Source organism: Budorcas taxicolor, chromosome 3 (genome assembly GCF_023091745.1).
Source record: "Budorcas taxicolor isolate Tak-1 chromosome 3, Takin1.1, whole genome shotgun sequence".
In the NCBI taxonomy this organism is placed as follows: domain Eukaryota; kingdom Metazoa; phylum Chordata; class Mammalia; order Artiodactyla; family Bovidae; genus Budorcas; species Budorcas taxicolor.
In genome coordinates, this window is record NC_068912.1 from 57,059,227 (window position 1) to 57,075,455 (window position 16,229).

The following is a 16,229-nucleotide window of genomic DNA, read 5'->3' on the forward strand; positions in this document are numbered from 1 at the left end:
AAATCTGAATTAGGTGACTCCCAAAGCTCCAAAACACAGTATCACATTTTCCTTCTATCATGACACCGACTCTGTTATATGGCCATTGCTTACTTATTTTTCTGTATCCCCTACCAGTCTTTAAGATCTGTAAGGGGAAGAATTTGGTGCATCTTGGTCAGGGTCGTATTCCAAGCTGATCAGCATAGTGCCCAGCACCCAACAAATGTTTGATGAATGAATGAAAATGAGAGGAGAAGTCCTGACATGGAAACAATCTGCTGATTCATAGCAATAGCCCACACAGCAATTTTCTGATTCCAAGTATATTACTAATTGTTTCATTAGTGTGTGAACTAGAGAGCCTGATTAGGATAACCTAAGGTCATTAGTAAATTTTTAAAGTTTTATTTGTAGGCTTAAAGTAACCAAAAGTATATTGTTTGCATACAATTTACTCTATAACAAACACAGCTGTGCAAATCCATATTTTTATAAGGATTTGTTGTTGAATAACAAATTCTCTTTACTGTACTACAATATCTTAACACATCCAATTCTGATTATGGATTAAATGGTGCCAACTGAACAACCTTAGAAACATTGTTCAGTGAATTGAGTTTGTCCCAGATGATTTAGAACCTTAACTGCAAATGTACTAGAGAAATATGGTAAAACTTCTTGAGGACTAGTTATTCTCAGAAGAAATCATTCAGTAGTATTTAATAAAAAGCCCTCAAAATAACTCACTGAAATAGAATATTGTCATCATTCAATAACTGCTAGAAAATAAGGTAAACATAGTATAACTAAGTTTTTGTTTATGAAAACATTCAGAAACATTATATTTTTCACAAAAGAGGTTTATATCCTAGAGCTCTTTTTAAACCAAGTTAAAAACAAATTTTAACTTTATTCTTTGGCTATTAATTATACCTAATAAATGAGTCACTGATACCAATTCACAATAAATTTATTTTACATAAAACAAAAAGCTTGCCATTAATGAAAATTCCAGTAGAAAACAGTTCTTCTGCTTTAACTTGGGGTTCAAAAGTAGAAGGTATGGATTAGTGAAACCTCAGTAGAAAGAGAATTTTGTAACAAAACATTCTTGGCATGAAAGCTCTAACATAACTTTTGTAATGAAATATTTACCATGCAGTTTTATTGGCAGAAAGGCCAGTTTCTGATGGTTGGTATTTTCTTTTCAGTTTCTTAAGACATTAACATGAAAGATACTTAAACCTGCTTTATTAAGAGTTAACTGTATATAAATATGGTATCTTTCCACAGTCCACCTATTTAATTGAGCAGTTCTAAGTAGGTAATTGGCACCCTGCCCTTCTGGTTTCCCCTTTCACCCATCAGCCAGTCTGAATCCATTCCAACGACACTGAAAACAGTGATTACCTACAAAATAAAACATTTCCAGTTATTAACTATATTAATAAATATACAAAAAACTAATCAGATTTAATTTGTTTAAATTGTAAATTATTCACTATGAAAATTTAAATATTACCATAAACAAACACCATTATCACATCATAAACATTATCATCAATGTGAAAGATAAAGGGTTTTATCAGAGGCAGTTTTAGAAATCTAATTATTTAGCAGTTAAAAGCTTTAAATAGTTCTGTGATGTTCTATTTTGTTAAAAAATAGTAGTTAAAAATTTACAGAATATTAACACAATCTGCAATCTATGAAAACATTCATAATAAACTATTTCTAAATAAGCAATGATGAATTTGCATTTTGTTATACTGGAAGGTTAAGTCAATCTATGATAGTTTTCTTTTTACATCCGCATTACTCACCTCATCTGCCAGAAGGGATAATTCAGCACTGTTTGCAGCATCATAATCATACAGAACCCTGGCCCTCCGGCTGCCACTGCACTCCTTCAGGTCAGTGAGGTTGGAAGGAGAGGTGATTACTAGGCTACTTGTTGAAGTCAAGGCAGAGGAACCAACCACATTCGATGAAGCAGATGGTACAGGTGCCACAGAAGTCTGGTTGTTGTTAGAATGATAACTGGATGGAAAACTGTTGAAAAGAAATTGCCAATTATGTATACAGGACCAAAGTTTCTGTATATCACCACCTGGTGGCAGTATTTACCTTCTACCAACCTCCACTGGCTGAAGATTTAAAAGATGCTAATATTTTAATGATAAAGTGTGCTATCTCATTACCCCTTTTGGGTCAATTACATTAGAGAAAATGCAGGTTATTTTTAAATATAAAATCCTTGAAAGTCTGTTTCAAAGTCATCTTTACAAGTATAAACTTTAAAAAGTTTAAAGAAACATATCTATTTTTCTCCAGAAAAATGATTCATAATACTTCAATTTTCTACTGTTTTATTAACCTTTTCCTTCCTTTACGAATTTTTAAATAAAAAAACAAATGAAAAACTTACCTAAATGTCAGATACTACCACAGATTAAAGTTTTCAAGTTAATTCTTTGAGAAATATTTGACTAACAACTCTTTTTCATAAAATAGATTTTCACATTTTTCTGTTCATTCGAATATTTACTGAGTATCTCCTTGTCCAGCATCACTAGAACAAGCTGAGATATAAACGTGAAACTATACCATTTTTTTATGGATTGTAGACAGGTGAAGGGACAGACATTCAAATAATATGTTATGACTGATAACATAATGAAGACTCAACGGAAGAATAGGGCAGATATCACAAATTCTTCTTGTTTTTTAGGGGAAAAATGGAAGTTTTATTAGAAATTAGTGAAATCTTTTTATCAATGTGCTTACAAATACTTTAAAGATAATTAGAATTTTCAGTTTATTTTAAGCTTACTGTTCTTCCATAATACTAAATAGAAAAAAACATAACATGGCTGGCCTATAATAATTCTAATCCAACCACCTGTAAGGTTGAAAATAATCCTATTAAAATTCATTGTTGTTGTTCAGTTGCTAAGTTGTGTCTGATTCTTTGGGATCCCCATGAACTGCAGCATGCCAGGTGTCCCTGTCCTTCACTATCTCCCTGAAAGTGAAAGTGAAGTCGCTCAGTTGTATCTAACTCCTTGCGACCCCATGGACTGTAGCCTACCAGACTCCTTGTTCCATGAGATTTTCCAGGCAAGAATACTAGAGTGGGTTGCCATTTTCTTCTCCATCACTATCTCCCTGAGTTTGCTCAAACTCATGTCCATTGAGTCAGTGATGCCATCCAACAACCTCATCCTCTGTCATCCTCTTCTCCTCTTGCCCTCAATCTTTCCCAGCATCAGGGTCTTTTCAAATGAGTTGGCTCTTCACATCAGGTGGCCAAAGTATTGGAGCTTTAGCTTCAGCATCAGTTCTTCCAATGAATAATCAGGGTTGATTTCCTTCAGGATTAGTCTCATTTGATCTTCTTGCTGTCCAAGGGACTCTAAAGAGTCTTTTCCAACACCACAGTTCTAAAGTATCAATTCTTCAGTGCTCAGCCTTCTTTATGGTCCAACTCTCACATCCATACATTACAAATAGAAACAGCATAGATCTGACTATAAGGACCTTTGTCAGCAAAGTGATGTCTGTGCTTTTTAATACACTGTCTAGGTTTGTTATAGCTTTTCTTCCAAGGAGCAAGCATCTTTTAATTTCGTGGCTGCAGTCACCATCCACGTTGATTTTGGAGCCCAAGAATATGTAATCTGACACAGTTTCCACTTTTTCCTCATCTATTTGCCATGAAGTGATAAGACGAGGTGCCATGATCTTCATTTTTTGAGAGTTGAGTTGTAAGCCAGCTTTTCCACACTCCTCTTTCACTTTAATCAAGAGGCTCTTTAGCTTCTCTTTACTTTTTGCCATTAAAGTGGTATCACTAGTTAAAATATAAAATGCTTCATCGGTAAAGGTAGGTGAAATTAATCTCTTCATAAAATACAGTTTTCTTCTTTATGACTCCTGTGCCATCTGGAAATCAGTCAGCAAAATTTTCTTTATCCTTAACCTCTTCTCTAAACCTTCCTTTCACCGTCTGATGCTTGTGTTTATCTCCCACACTCCATGTATCATTGAGCCTAGAGGTGGAAGCTGCAGGAGTTGCATGCTCATTTCCATTCCTATAATCCTCTCCCTCACCAAGATTACTCCTACCAAATTTTTGAATTTCACATTATTCAACTATCTCTTGTTGCAATCATCTACAGGTGTCTTTTTTTTTTGCCCTTTATCTCTAAATTTTAGTTTCTGGCTCACTGCCAGTATATCTTAATTCTTGGTGATTCTAAGAATTATTTGAACAATATTAACAATATTATTTGTTCAAATAATTGTTAGTCTAATTAACAATCAGATCCATGGGCCTATCAGATCCATGGGCTCTTCTCTCCTAGTGATTCTGTGTCTGACCCGAATTCAGCTATCCATTACCAATGCCTCATCTAGACTTTTATCAATTCCAAAAACTATAACCCTTATAATAACCATATTTCCCAACATTCCATTCTCTGACCATCATCTTTTCCCCTAGTACTCTCATTTCAACAAGCCTATCTCAGATTCCAAGCTGGAATCAAGATTGCTGGGAGAAATATCAATAACCTCAGATATTCAAATGACACCACCCTTATGGCAGAAAGTAAAGAAGAACTAAAGAGCCTCTTGATGAAAGTGAAAGGGAAGAGTGAAAAAGTTGGCTTAGAACTCAACATTCAGAAAACTAAGATCATGGCATCCAGTCCCATCACTTCATGGCAAATAGATGGGGAAACAGTGGAAACAGTGTCAGACTTTATTTTGGGGGCTCCAAAATCACTGCAGATGGTGACTGCAGCCATGAAATTAAAAGACACTTACTCCTTGGAAGGAAAGTTATGACCAACCTAGACAGCATGTTAAAAAGCAGAGACATTACTTTGTCAACAAGGGTCTAGTCAAGGCTATGGTTTTTCCAGTGGTCATGTATGGATGTGAGAGTTGGACTATAAAGAAAGCTGAGCACAGAAGAATTGATGCTTTTGAACTGTGGTGTTGGAGAAGACTCTTGAGAGTCCCTTGGACTGCAAGGAGATCCAACCAGTCCATCCTAAAGGAGATCAGTCTTGAGCATTCACTGGAAGGACTGATGTTGAAACTGAAACTCCAATACTCTGGCCACCTGATGTGAAGAGCTGACTCACTGGAAAAGACCCTGATGCTGGGAAAGATTGAAGGCAGGAGGAGAAGAGGACAACAGAGGAGGAGATGGTTGGATGGCATCACCGACTTGATGGACATGAGTTTGGTAAACTCCTGGAGTTGGTGATGGACAGAGAGGCCTGGTGTGCTGCAGTCCATGGGGTTGCAAAGAGGTGGACACAACTGAGTGACTGAACTGAACTGAACTGATCTCAGCTCTATAGTCCTACCATAGATCTCCCATCTATTACCCTACCAGCATGCCATTTGTGTCCAAGGTAAATTATCAGAATCACCGACCCTTGCACGTACCTTCAAATCCCATGTCCTTTACTTCATACTACTCATTTGGTAAAGATTTCCCTAATTATCTATTCAGTATCCATGTATCTCTGACATGAAAAAATACAAAATCATAGTCTAGTCTCACACTCAGTGAGTTAAGTAGGAACAAGTGGGTCCACAACACTGCCTAGCAACTACACTACATTCCTTTAAAATCTATCCACTTAACATTCTCCGGATGACTTTTCATGCCCCTTTATACATCTGCAAAATTTCAGCAATTCTCCCTTAACCTTTATAATCAGCTGATGAACTGCTTCCTTTTTATCTAAGAGGAGAAAAAAACAATCAGGAAACTTCTACACTTTTGGTCATCTTTCCTCCTACTACAGATGAGCTATATCTATGCCCCTAAGATTATTTTAAGGTTAATTTTTCCACCTGTGTATAAAATTGCCTCTCAAGGTTATCACACTACCAATTCTCCCCTTTCTTTTCAATAATGTATTTTCTCCATTTACTGTATCATTCTTATCAGATTATAACTGTGCTTTTATTTCTCCTATCTTAAAAAAACAAGACAAAAATGGGCTAGACTCTACTTCCTCCTCTGGCTAGTGCTTCACTTCTCTATTCCTCTTTACAGTAGGACTCCTTCAAAGACTCATCTAAACTTAATGTCAACAGTTTCTTTCTTTCCACTGACACACAAGCTTTTGCCCACACTGTTCCATTAAAGCTACTCATCCAGGTCAGCAATGACTTCAATGTTCTAAACCCAAAGGTCTACTAACAGCCCTCTTTTCCCTTGATCTGTCTAGAGATCACAGTAACACTCCTCTCACCTTTTACAGCTTAACCCGAGGCCACACACGTGGCTCACATCTTACCTCACTGCTCACTCCTTACCATTCTCCTTAGCTTGTTCCTCGGCTCTTTGTTGGAGTACCGCACGGCTCAGCCCCTGGTCTTTTTTCTCTCTCTACTCATGCTGTGCTGTGCTTAGTCCTCAGTCGTGTCCGACTCTTTGCGACCCCATGGACTGCAGCCAGCCAGGAACTTCTGTCCATGGGGATTCTCCAGGCAAGAATATTGGAGTGGATTGCCATGCCCTCCTCCAGAGGATCTTCCCAACCCAGGCATTGAACCCAGATCTCCCACACTGCAGGCAGATTCTTTACCATCTGAGCCACCAGGGAAGCCCATGAGTAATGAAGTAGGTAGTCTATCCCTTCTCTAGGGGATCTTTCTGACCCAGGAATCAAACTGGGGTCTCCTGCATTGCAAGTGCATTCTTTACCAGCGAGCTACCAAGGAAGCCCCTCTCTCTACTTACTCCCTTGGTAATCTCATCTGGTCTCACAGATTTAAATATCCTTGATATAATGACAAATGTCTAATTTATCTACTTCACTCCCCCACCAATATCCAGACTTGCATATCCTAAAACTGATTATCTCCACTTGAATGTTTCATTTCTCAAACTTAACATGTCTAAAACTGGGCTCCTGATATACCTGACATGCCTTCTCCACACCCAACCTGTTCCTCCTGGGGTATTCCCCATTTTAATGAACCAAAACGCCAATTCTTTCAGTTTCTCAGGCCAACACCTGCAGTTAATTCTTGACACCTCTAGGTCTCATGTATAGAACATATATCAGCAAACCCTTGCTGTCTTTACCTTTAAAAACACACCCAGGGTTTGAGCACTTCTACCATATCTATCACAATCCCCCATCCAAGCTTCCATCATCTTCTGATTGGATTATTACCAAGTTATTGCAATAGGCTCCCAATAGGTCTGTCAGCTCACACTCTTGCCCTCTAACATCTATACTCAACAGAGCAGCAAGAATGATCTTGTTAAAAGCTAAATCAAACTGTGTCCCTCTTCAGCTCAAAATCCTCCAGACTTTATCTCCAAGTAAAGGTCAAAGTCCACAAAGAGTGGTTTCCAAAGCCTAGCTCCCTGTTTCCTTGATTAATCTTTAGCTAAACTCTATTTTGCTACCTGGACATACAGCTATGTTCCTGCTTGAGTTTTGTACTTCCTCTCCTGGAGCATCTCTAAGATGCCCGTGTGCTTTATTTTCTCACATCTTTCACATCTGTCTTCCCTGACTATGTAAATCTCTACTTCCCTGCTGTATTTTTCTCCAGTGCACTTATCGCTTCCTAATATACTATGTAACTGATAAAACATATTGATTTTCTATGCCCCTCTACCCCTAAACAGAATGTAGGTTCCATGAAGGCAGGAATATGATCTATTTTGTTTATACTCTATCCTTGATGTCTAGAATAGTGCTTTTAAAAATTACAAGCAAATGTTTCTCTGATGGGTAAAAGGGTTCTAATGATAAAAAGAACTAATTTCTAATTCAGTTTCACTCTGAAGTTAAGAATACATTTCCAAGCATCCGTTCCTCAGTGAATGCAGCCTATATATACATTTCCGGAGGAAAAAGAAAAAGATATGCTTTCTCCACACAGATGTGTTTGTATATCTAGACAGGATTTTTAAAATGTTTTACCATGGAATTTTACTTTCAAACTTACCAGAATAACTAACCTTTGTTTAGCCACTGAGTTCTACTGATGTTAATTTTGGGGAATTAACGTAAAAAGAAAAACAACAAAACACCAAACAGAAAAACCCAGAAAGACCATCTTCACCTTCTAAGAACTACTACTGCTTAATTAAGAAAAAAGAAAAAAAACTCTAGACCTCCTGCCACTGTAGCTCAATACGTAAACTTTCCCACTATTAAAAATAAAATATATTTACTAATCTTATAACCAGTTCTTCTGATTCCTTATCTGTATGTGGATAATAATAGTACCTATCTCAGAGCATCAATGACTAGATTTTGTCTGAATGGCTGAGTTCCAAGCATTTGAATGGCTTTAAGGAGAATGCATGAGGTGGCCAAAGTACTGGAGTTTCAGCTTTAGCATCATTCCTTCCAAAGAAATCCCACGGCTCATCTCCTTCAGAATGGACTGGTTGGATCTCCCTGCATTCCAAGGGACTCTCAAGAGTCTTCTCCAACACCACAGTTCAAAAGCATCAATTCCTCGGCGCTCAGCCTTCTTCACAGTCCAACTCTCACATCCGTACAAGACTACTTTGGCCATCTTATGCGAAGAGTTGACTCATTGGAAAAGACTTTGATGCTGGGAGGGATTAGGGGCAGGAGAAGAAGGGGACGACAGAGGATGAGATGGCTGGATGGCATCACTGACTCGATGGATGCGAGTCTGAGTGAACTCTGGGAGTTGGTGATGGATAGGGAGGCCTGGCGTGCTGTGATTCATAGGGTCGCAAAGAGTCAGACACGACTGAGCGACTGGACTGAACTGAAGGAGAATGCAAGGATGAATGATTTTAACCGCAACCCCTATGCTGCACTGCTAGAACATCAGGACAATATGAACAGGAAGTACTAATCTCCTTGGGCTTAAAATTGGTTCTGTGGAAGTGACTAATTTTGTTCTATGCCTAGTTTTGAAGGATTAATATGCAGAAAGGAAAATCAAAGTGATGAGGCTTTTTAATTTTTTCTCCTTATTCCTTCTCTTGATATTCGTCTTTCAAATGTTATATATCCCTCCCCTGCTTTCATGGTTGCTCATTATGTAAATCTCAAACTCCTCATTACTTAAAGGGTGTTCATGAAATGACACTGCTTCATCATTCTAACCTCATCTCAGTTCAGTCGCTCAGCTGTGTCTGACTCTGTGACGCCATGGACTACAGCATGCCAAGCTTCCCTGTCCATTACCAACTCCAGTTTACTCAAGCTCATGTCCATCAAGTTGGTGATGCCGTCCATCCATCTAATCCTCTGTCGTCCCCTTCTCTTCCTGCCTTCAATCTTTCCCAGCATCAGGGTCTTTTCAAATCAGTCAGTTGTTCTCATCAGGTGGCCAAAGTATTGGAGTTTCAGCTTCAAGATCAGTCCTTCCAATGACTATTCAGGACTGATTTCCTTTAGGATTGACTGGTTGGATCTCCTTGCAGTCCAGAGGAGTCTCAAGAGACTTCTCCAATACCACAGTTCAAAAGCATCAATTCTTAGGTGCTCAGCTTTCTTTATAGTCCAACTCTCACATCCATACATGACCACTGGAAAAACCATAGCTTTGACTAGACAGATTTTTGTTGCCAAAGTAATGTCTCTGCTTTTTAATATGCTGTCTAGGTTGGTCATAGCTTTTCTTCAAAGGAGAAAGTGTCTTTTAATTTCATGGCTGCAGTCACCAGTATCATCTTTTAGGATTTGAAATAGCTCAACAGGAATTCCATCACCTCCACCAGCTTTGCTTGTAGTGATGCTTCCTAAGGCCCACTTGACCTCACATTTCAGGATGCCTGGCTCTAGGTGAGTGATCACACCATTGTGGTTATCTGGGTCATGAAGATCTTTTTTGTATAGTTCTTTGCATTCTTGCCACCTCTTCTTAATATCTTCTGCTTCTGTTAGGTCCATACCATTTCTGTCCTTTATTGTGCCCATCTTTGCATGAAATGTTCCCTTGGTACTGCTAATTTCCTTCAAGAGACCTCTAGTCTTTCCAATTCTATTGTTTTCCTCTATTTCTTTGCACTGATCACGGATGAAGGCTTTCTGATCTCTCCTTTTCTCTGGAACTCTGCATTCAAATGGGTATATCTTTCCTTTTCTCCTTTGCTTTTACTTTTCTTCTTTTCATAGCTATTTGTAAGGCCTCTTCAGGCAGCCATATGGCTTATTTATATTTCTTTTTCTTGGGGATGGTCTTGATCCCTGTCTCCTGTACAATGTCATGAACCTCCATCCATAGTTCTTCAGGCACTCTATGAGAGCTAGTCCCTTGAATCTAATTCTCACCTCCACTGTATAAAATCGTAAGGGATTTGATTTAGGTCATACCTGAATGGTCTAGTGGTTTTCCTACTTTCTTCAATTTAAGTCTGAATTTGGCAAGAAGGAGTTCATGATCTGAGCCACGGTCAGCTCCCGGTCTTGTTTTCACTGACTGTATAAAGCTTCTCCATCTTCGGCGGCAAAGAATATAATCAATCTGATTTTGATATTGACCATCTGGTGATGTCCATGTGTAGAGTCATCTCTTGTGTTGTTGGAAGAGGGTACTTGCTTTGACCAGTGCATTCTCTTGGCAAAACTCTTGTTAGCCTTTGCCCTGCTTCATTTTGTACCCCAAGGCCAAATTTGTCTGTTACTCTTGGAATCTGTCTTCCTACTTTTGCATTTATTTCAGTCCCCTATTATGAAAAGGACATCTTTTTGGGGTGTTAGTTCTAGAATGCCTTGTAGGTCTTCATAGAACCATTCAACTTCAGCTTCTTCAGCATTACTGGATGGGGCATAGACTTGGATTACTGTGATACTGAATGGTTTGCCTTGGAAACGAACAGAGATCATTCTGTCGTTTTTCAGATTGCATCTAAGTACCGCATTTCAGACTCTTTTGTTGTCTATGAGGGCTACTCCATTTCTTCTAAGGATTTCTTACCCAGAATAGTGGATATACGGTCATCTCAGTTAAATTCACTAATTCCAGTCCATTTTAGTTCACAGATTCCTAAAATGTCATTGTCAGTGTTCACTGTTGCCAGCTCCTGTCTGACCACGTCTCATTTACCTTGATTCATGGACCTAACATTCCAGGTTCCTGTGCAATACTATTCTTTACAGCACCGGATGTTACTTCCATTACCAGTCACATCTACAGCTGGGTGGTGTTTTTGGTTTGGCTCCTTCTCTTCATTCTTTTTGGAGTTATTTCTCCACTGTTCTCCAAATCACTCCAGTATTCTCGCCTGGAAACCCCATGGACAGAGGAGCCTGGTAGGCTACAGTCCATGGGGTCACAAAGAGTCAGACACGAATGAGCAACTTCACTTTCAATGACCTGGGGAATTCATCTTTCAGTGTCCTATCTTTTTGCCTTTTCACACTGTTCATGGGGTTCTCAAGGCAAGAATACTGAACTGGTCTGCCATTTCCTTCTCTAGTGGACCATGTTTTGTCAGCCTCATCTACTACCCCATTTTTTTTTAAGGCTTCTTGATTTTTTTATTACTCAAAAAAGCTTCATTTTAAAATTTAACTTTCTGACTCTGTGCTTTCAACACTTTCACAATGATTTTCTGCTCAATAAGGACAGTGTGCTTGGTCCTGTCATGGATACATATAGCATACAGGGAACCACCATAAGCCCAGCTGATATATTTCTTCATTTTAGACAACCTGATAAGAACTTTAGGTCACAGCAAATTCCTCGAAGTTGGCCTGGACATATTCCACATGTAGATTCTGCTGCTTTCCCAACCTTCTTACTATAAAGATAATTCTATTACCAGGGATTTGGGACAGCCTGGTTTCCTTAGAGGGGTACTGTAGGACAGTCTACAATGCGGTATGTCAAATGCTAGACCATTCTTAGTGCCTCTTGATACTGTCCCTGGAAGAGCTCCTACCCCATTTTTAACTTGAACACTGTGATCCAACCCACAATGAACTACTGTCAGTTCCCTGAGCTTGCCACACTCTCTTTCCTCTGGCTCTTCCATATACATATTCCCCCTTTGCCTAGAACCTTCTTCCCTGCCCTTTTCTTCATCTAGATTATTCCTACTAAAATACTTTTATCTGTGAATCTTTGCTAGACTCACTTGAGTCACAGTTAGATGTCCCTTACAGTAATCTGAACTTCTCTATCTTTCTACTTATCACATGGCCTGTCCACCTATGGCCTGTACTTCTACCTAGACTTTGTTGTGAGAGCAGAGATGATGTCTGTCCTGAATGCCATTTTATTTGCAGTGTCACCTTATAATGTGAGTTCTACGAACATAAGCAATTTTGCCTGTTTTGTTTGCTGATGTAATCCTAGAGTACAGAACAGTGCTTGGATATGACAGGTGTTCCATAAATGTTTAATAAATGATTGGGCTATGTGCTTTACATGTGTGCTATAAAGAATAATACCACACTCAATGATATCAATGGGTGTGAAGTCTTATAGAACACTCTAAAACCTTTTCTTTTTAAACGGTGAACAAGTAATGAAATATAAATTAGTTTATCTCTAAGGGCAACTAAAAGTCAATAATTTCATTTTCCTCAACTACCTCCAAAGGTATACAGGAGAAAAGTGAACTTCAAATGCTTTTAAGCTCTCTTTACATAGCAATAAAAAGGTATTCCTCTTAAATTATCTTCTCATCCCTGTTAACATTCTTTTGTGCCAGGAGTTCAAAACGTTTTTATTTCAGAAGTGTGATAAACACTTTCCTTAAAAAAAAAAAAAAAATCTGATTTTTAAGTAAGCTAATAAAAGCCTTTAATACTATTTTCACCTCTATTATTAGTTCAAATGAAAAAAAATCCAAATTTCCTCTCTTATCAGGAATTTCACATATGAAAAGGAAATTACCACCTTCCCAGTTGTTTCTGAAGGTCTAACATGTATTGGTAACACTGTGCGTAGTAAGTCATCTGGGCTTCTACAAAGTCATTCAGACAGCGAAGGTGATGGGCCTGTAAAGGAAAGTTTACAGTCACTTCTTAGCTCTATAATCTGCAAGTGGCAAATGCTAAGGGGAGACAGAGTACACCACTGTACTCAGGGTGAATCATCAGTATCTAGCATTTTGCTGCAGTATAGAGTAAACTATTTAGCCAAAAAAAAATAAAACAAACAACCAAAAAACAAATGGATTTGATGATGGTGAGAAAACTAGGTGATGAGGTGTAAAAAAAACTTAAAATATTTCTTCATATATCTTGAAAAATGCTACAATTTACGTATCTTGATAAGTGACTAAAAAGGAAGTTCAGTTTCTACTCCAAGAATTTCCCTAAGACTATCAAAGCTTTCTGTTCTAAATGAATTTCCAAGGAATGAACACTCACGTGTGTACTGCTGATTCCCTCCAGCAGAAGTCTGGTAATCTCTGCCTGACGATCAAATTCACTTTGAGTTATTCTTAATTCCTGTTCAGACTTAAATTGTAACACAGTTTTAGAATCTCATTAGAGGGCTTAGTCCATGCTATGCACATTCATTTAGACAGTTAAAAATTCCCCAAACAAACCCCAAAGTCTAGCAATTCCCTGATTGTACTTTGTACCTAAACTAGTCCCTTGGTTTCTAGACCTTATTTCTTCTATATTACTTAATCTAGAAAGAACTGATTCCTTACTGGTACTTAACTCAAAAGAATCAATGTCAAAGGTTAATGACATAAACATATAAGCCTAGGAAAACTATGGGACAGTCAATATATTTTCATACATTTTCTAGTATAAACTCTGGTAAATTTTAATGTTTCATGAAACCTTAAGATTACCAGTTTACATGTATAAAATATTTCAAAAAATTCTCAGTTACTACTATAGTTACTTTACTTGGAAGTTAAATATAGGTTTCATTCTCAAATGAAAAAAACTTCACAATGAAATGAGGATTTTAACTTCTTTTGTTTAGTTATCAAGCATATACTTGATTCTAGGGACATAGTTCTAAGGTTCCTTCAAAGGATTCTTTGTCCTACATAAATGTCTTTTACGGCTTTCTTTCCAAACTTTGCATAAAATATGTTTTAAGCAGAAATACTATCTATAAGATATGCTAGGATTTTTTTGCAAGTTATGAGTGACCTTTAATCAATGGTGTACTAGTAACTGGCTCTTTACTGGGGGGGTTGGGGTGGGGTGAGGGAAGCGAGGGGAAGGGAGGGGAGATTCTCTAATGTGCTGAGTTTAAATGGTATCAATACTTCCACCACAGCTGATATCAAGCTACCAAGATGAAGTCAGTGACCTCAGAGCTAGAAAGAGATGTGTACAACAGCACACCATTACCAGCTTTAACTATCCAATATAGGTTTAGTGCTGGGACAAAACAAGTTGCTTAAAAAAATAAAATCTAAAAATAGTATGTACTGGTAAAAAAAATCCTCACAGATCTTTAGTCAGAGTTGGTCGGTAGTGAGAATGAAGAGGAAAAAAAAAATCTTATAGATCATTCAAAATAGTTAGCTTATTCCCCATGGGGAATTAGCACTGGTGACAATATCATTATAATATTTTCTACTACCTCTCCAGGATAAATTGCTTACTCCCCCAACCAAATAATTACAGTATTTTCCAAGACTGTAGTAAGGATAAAGACAAGGTGCAAACTCTTTCCCTTTCACACCCTCCCCTTTACCCTCTTTGGTGACAATAGTTAACCCAGTGAAGCAGTCAGCAAGGAAGTAGCTGCAAAAGAGGTATCAGTTGGTGCCATCATTCTTACCCCATTGCTAAAAGACATGGCGGAGAGGACTAAGACTTGACCACTAGAGGAGACTTATGGAGATAAGCTTGAATTATTCAGTGAGTTGAGATAAAATTAAATTTACTTGACCAAAACCAGACTACATGGTACTTTGATAACAGGGCTGAAGTAATAAGCTTCCAGTATGTAGCAGAAAAATGTCACAGAAGAATAAAAAAGTCAATGCTCTTCCTAAAAGAAGTGTTAAGGAAAACCAATTACTTCAGTGTTACATTTGCACCATTTACTTTTCTATTTGGTCGAGAGGTTTTGACAGATAGAACCAAAGCAAACAAATAATAAATGCACTTCAGAAATAAATGAGGCTTATTCCACATAGGTTTGACTATGAAAGTACAATCTGACAGCCTTTAGTGGAAATGGCAGGAAAGTCTACTAAATAAATGGTAATGTTTCTATACAAGGTGTAAGTAAGCTAGGTAGCAGATTAAAAGTGACTAGGAAGCTTGAGTCTGAAATGGAAATAATGTTTTAAAGCTAAAAACACTGAATTAAAAAAAATGATCTTAGTAAGGACAAAGAATCAGTCTCCTATGTTTTAACAAAATTTAATTATTTGTGAATAAAGCACCATATTATTAAGGCTAGGAAGTCATTCTTCTGTACAATCTACACTTTATATTTTAGAAAAGGTAAATGACAGCAAGGAAACAAATCGTGTTTCTTGAACAAGTTGCAGCATATGTTTGGGGTAGCTGCACACAGTCCAACGTCCCAAACCATCTCTACTTCTGACAAATGTAATTTATTATAATAATTAATTAGAGAGGTTGAGGTAACTGAAATTAGGTTTAGCACAAATAATTTACTTAGGAAGAAAATAATCCATATTATTAAGAGACCGAAAAAGGGTTTAGAGAGAGACAATGAGTTGAGAGTTTTTATTCTATCCTCCAGAGGATCTCATTCTCCAACTTAATTGTATAAGTAGGATAGAGTTCTAGGGAAAAGATCTTCTACTGCTTAGAATTACTGTTACTGGACTAACTGATCTAAAGCATAGCTTGGGTGAGAGAAGCAAGGAGAGTTCTTTTAGGATATAAACTGGAAATAGGGCAAGAATGTGTTGGTTAGTTATATCAGGACTGGGTTAATTATTTTAAGCCAGAAATTCTGGTCAAGCTTCTAAGGCATTTGCTATGAAATCTTGGTCAGTGTTATCTACTTTTTCTAGGGGCTTAAACCTTAATATATTCCAGGAATATGAAATTTTAAAATTACACATTTTTAAATTATAAAAATGACAGAAGTGAGAAGAATAATATTTTTGGAAATTCATTTTGATGTTATTTTAAACTTTTTAAACATATACAAGCATAATAATGTAAATATTTTTTTCATGAGTTTCTTGATACTGTATCAACCATTTCCCAGATTTGTAGACTGCAAGATCAAATCTGCAAAAATTTTTTGATGTACCTGTATGCTAACCAAAGTGGAAGAGACCCTTTCTT

General features: G+C 37.5%; 1 protein-coding gene across 3 annotated transcripts in view; it reads right to left on the minus strand.

Annotated features, from left to right (window-relative positions):
* Positions 1-940: 940 nt before the first annotated feature.
* Positions 941-16,229, minus strand: part of SH3GLB1 (SH3 domain containing GRB2 like, endophilin B1) — a 39,584-nt gene continuing 24,295 nt past the window's right edge. For 2 of the 3 annotated variants that reach the window (XM_052636741.1, XM_052636743.1), the window contains 4 exons: positions 13,347-13,436; positions 12,871-12,971; positions 1,806-2,034; positions 941-1,392 (listed from right to left, as the gene is read on the minus strand). In XM_052636741.1, the coding sequence (XP_052492701.1) occupies positions 1,285-1,392; positions 1,806-2,034; positions 12,871-12,971; positions 13,347-13,436 (528 nt within the window). In that variant the 3' untranslated portion in view covers positions 941-1,284. Of the gene's footprint in view, positions 1,393-1,805; positions 2,035-12,867; positions 12,972-13,346; positions 13,437-16,229 lie in introns of all 3 variants that reach the window. The other variant, XM_052636742.1, reaches the window with a different exon arrangement.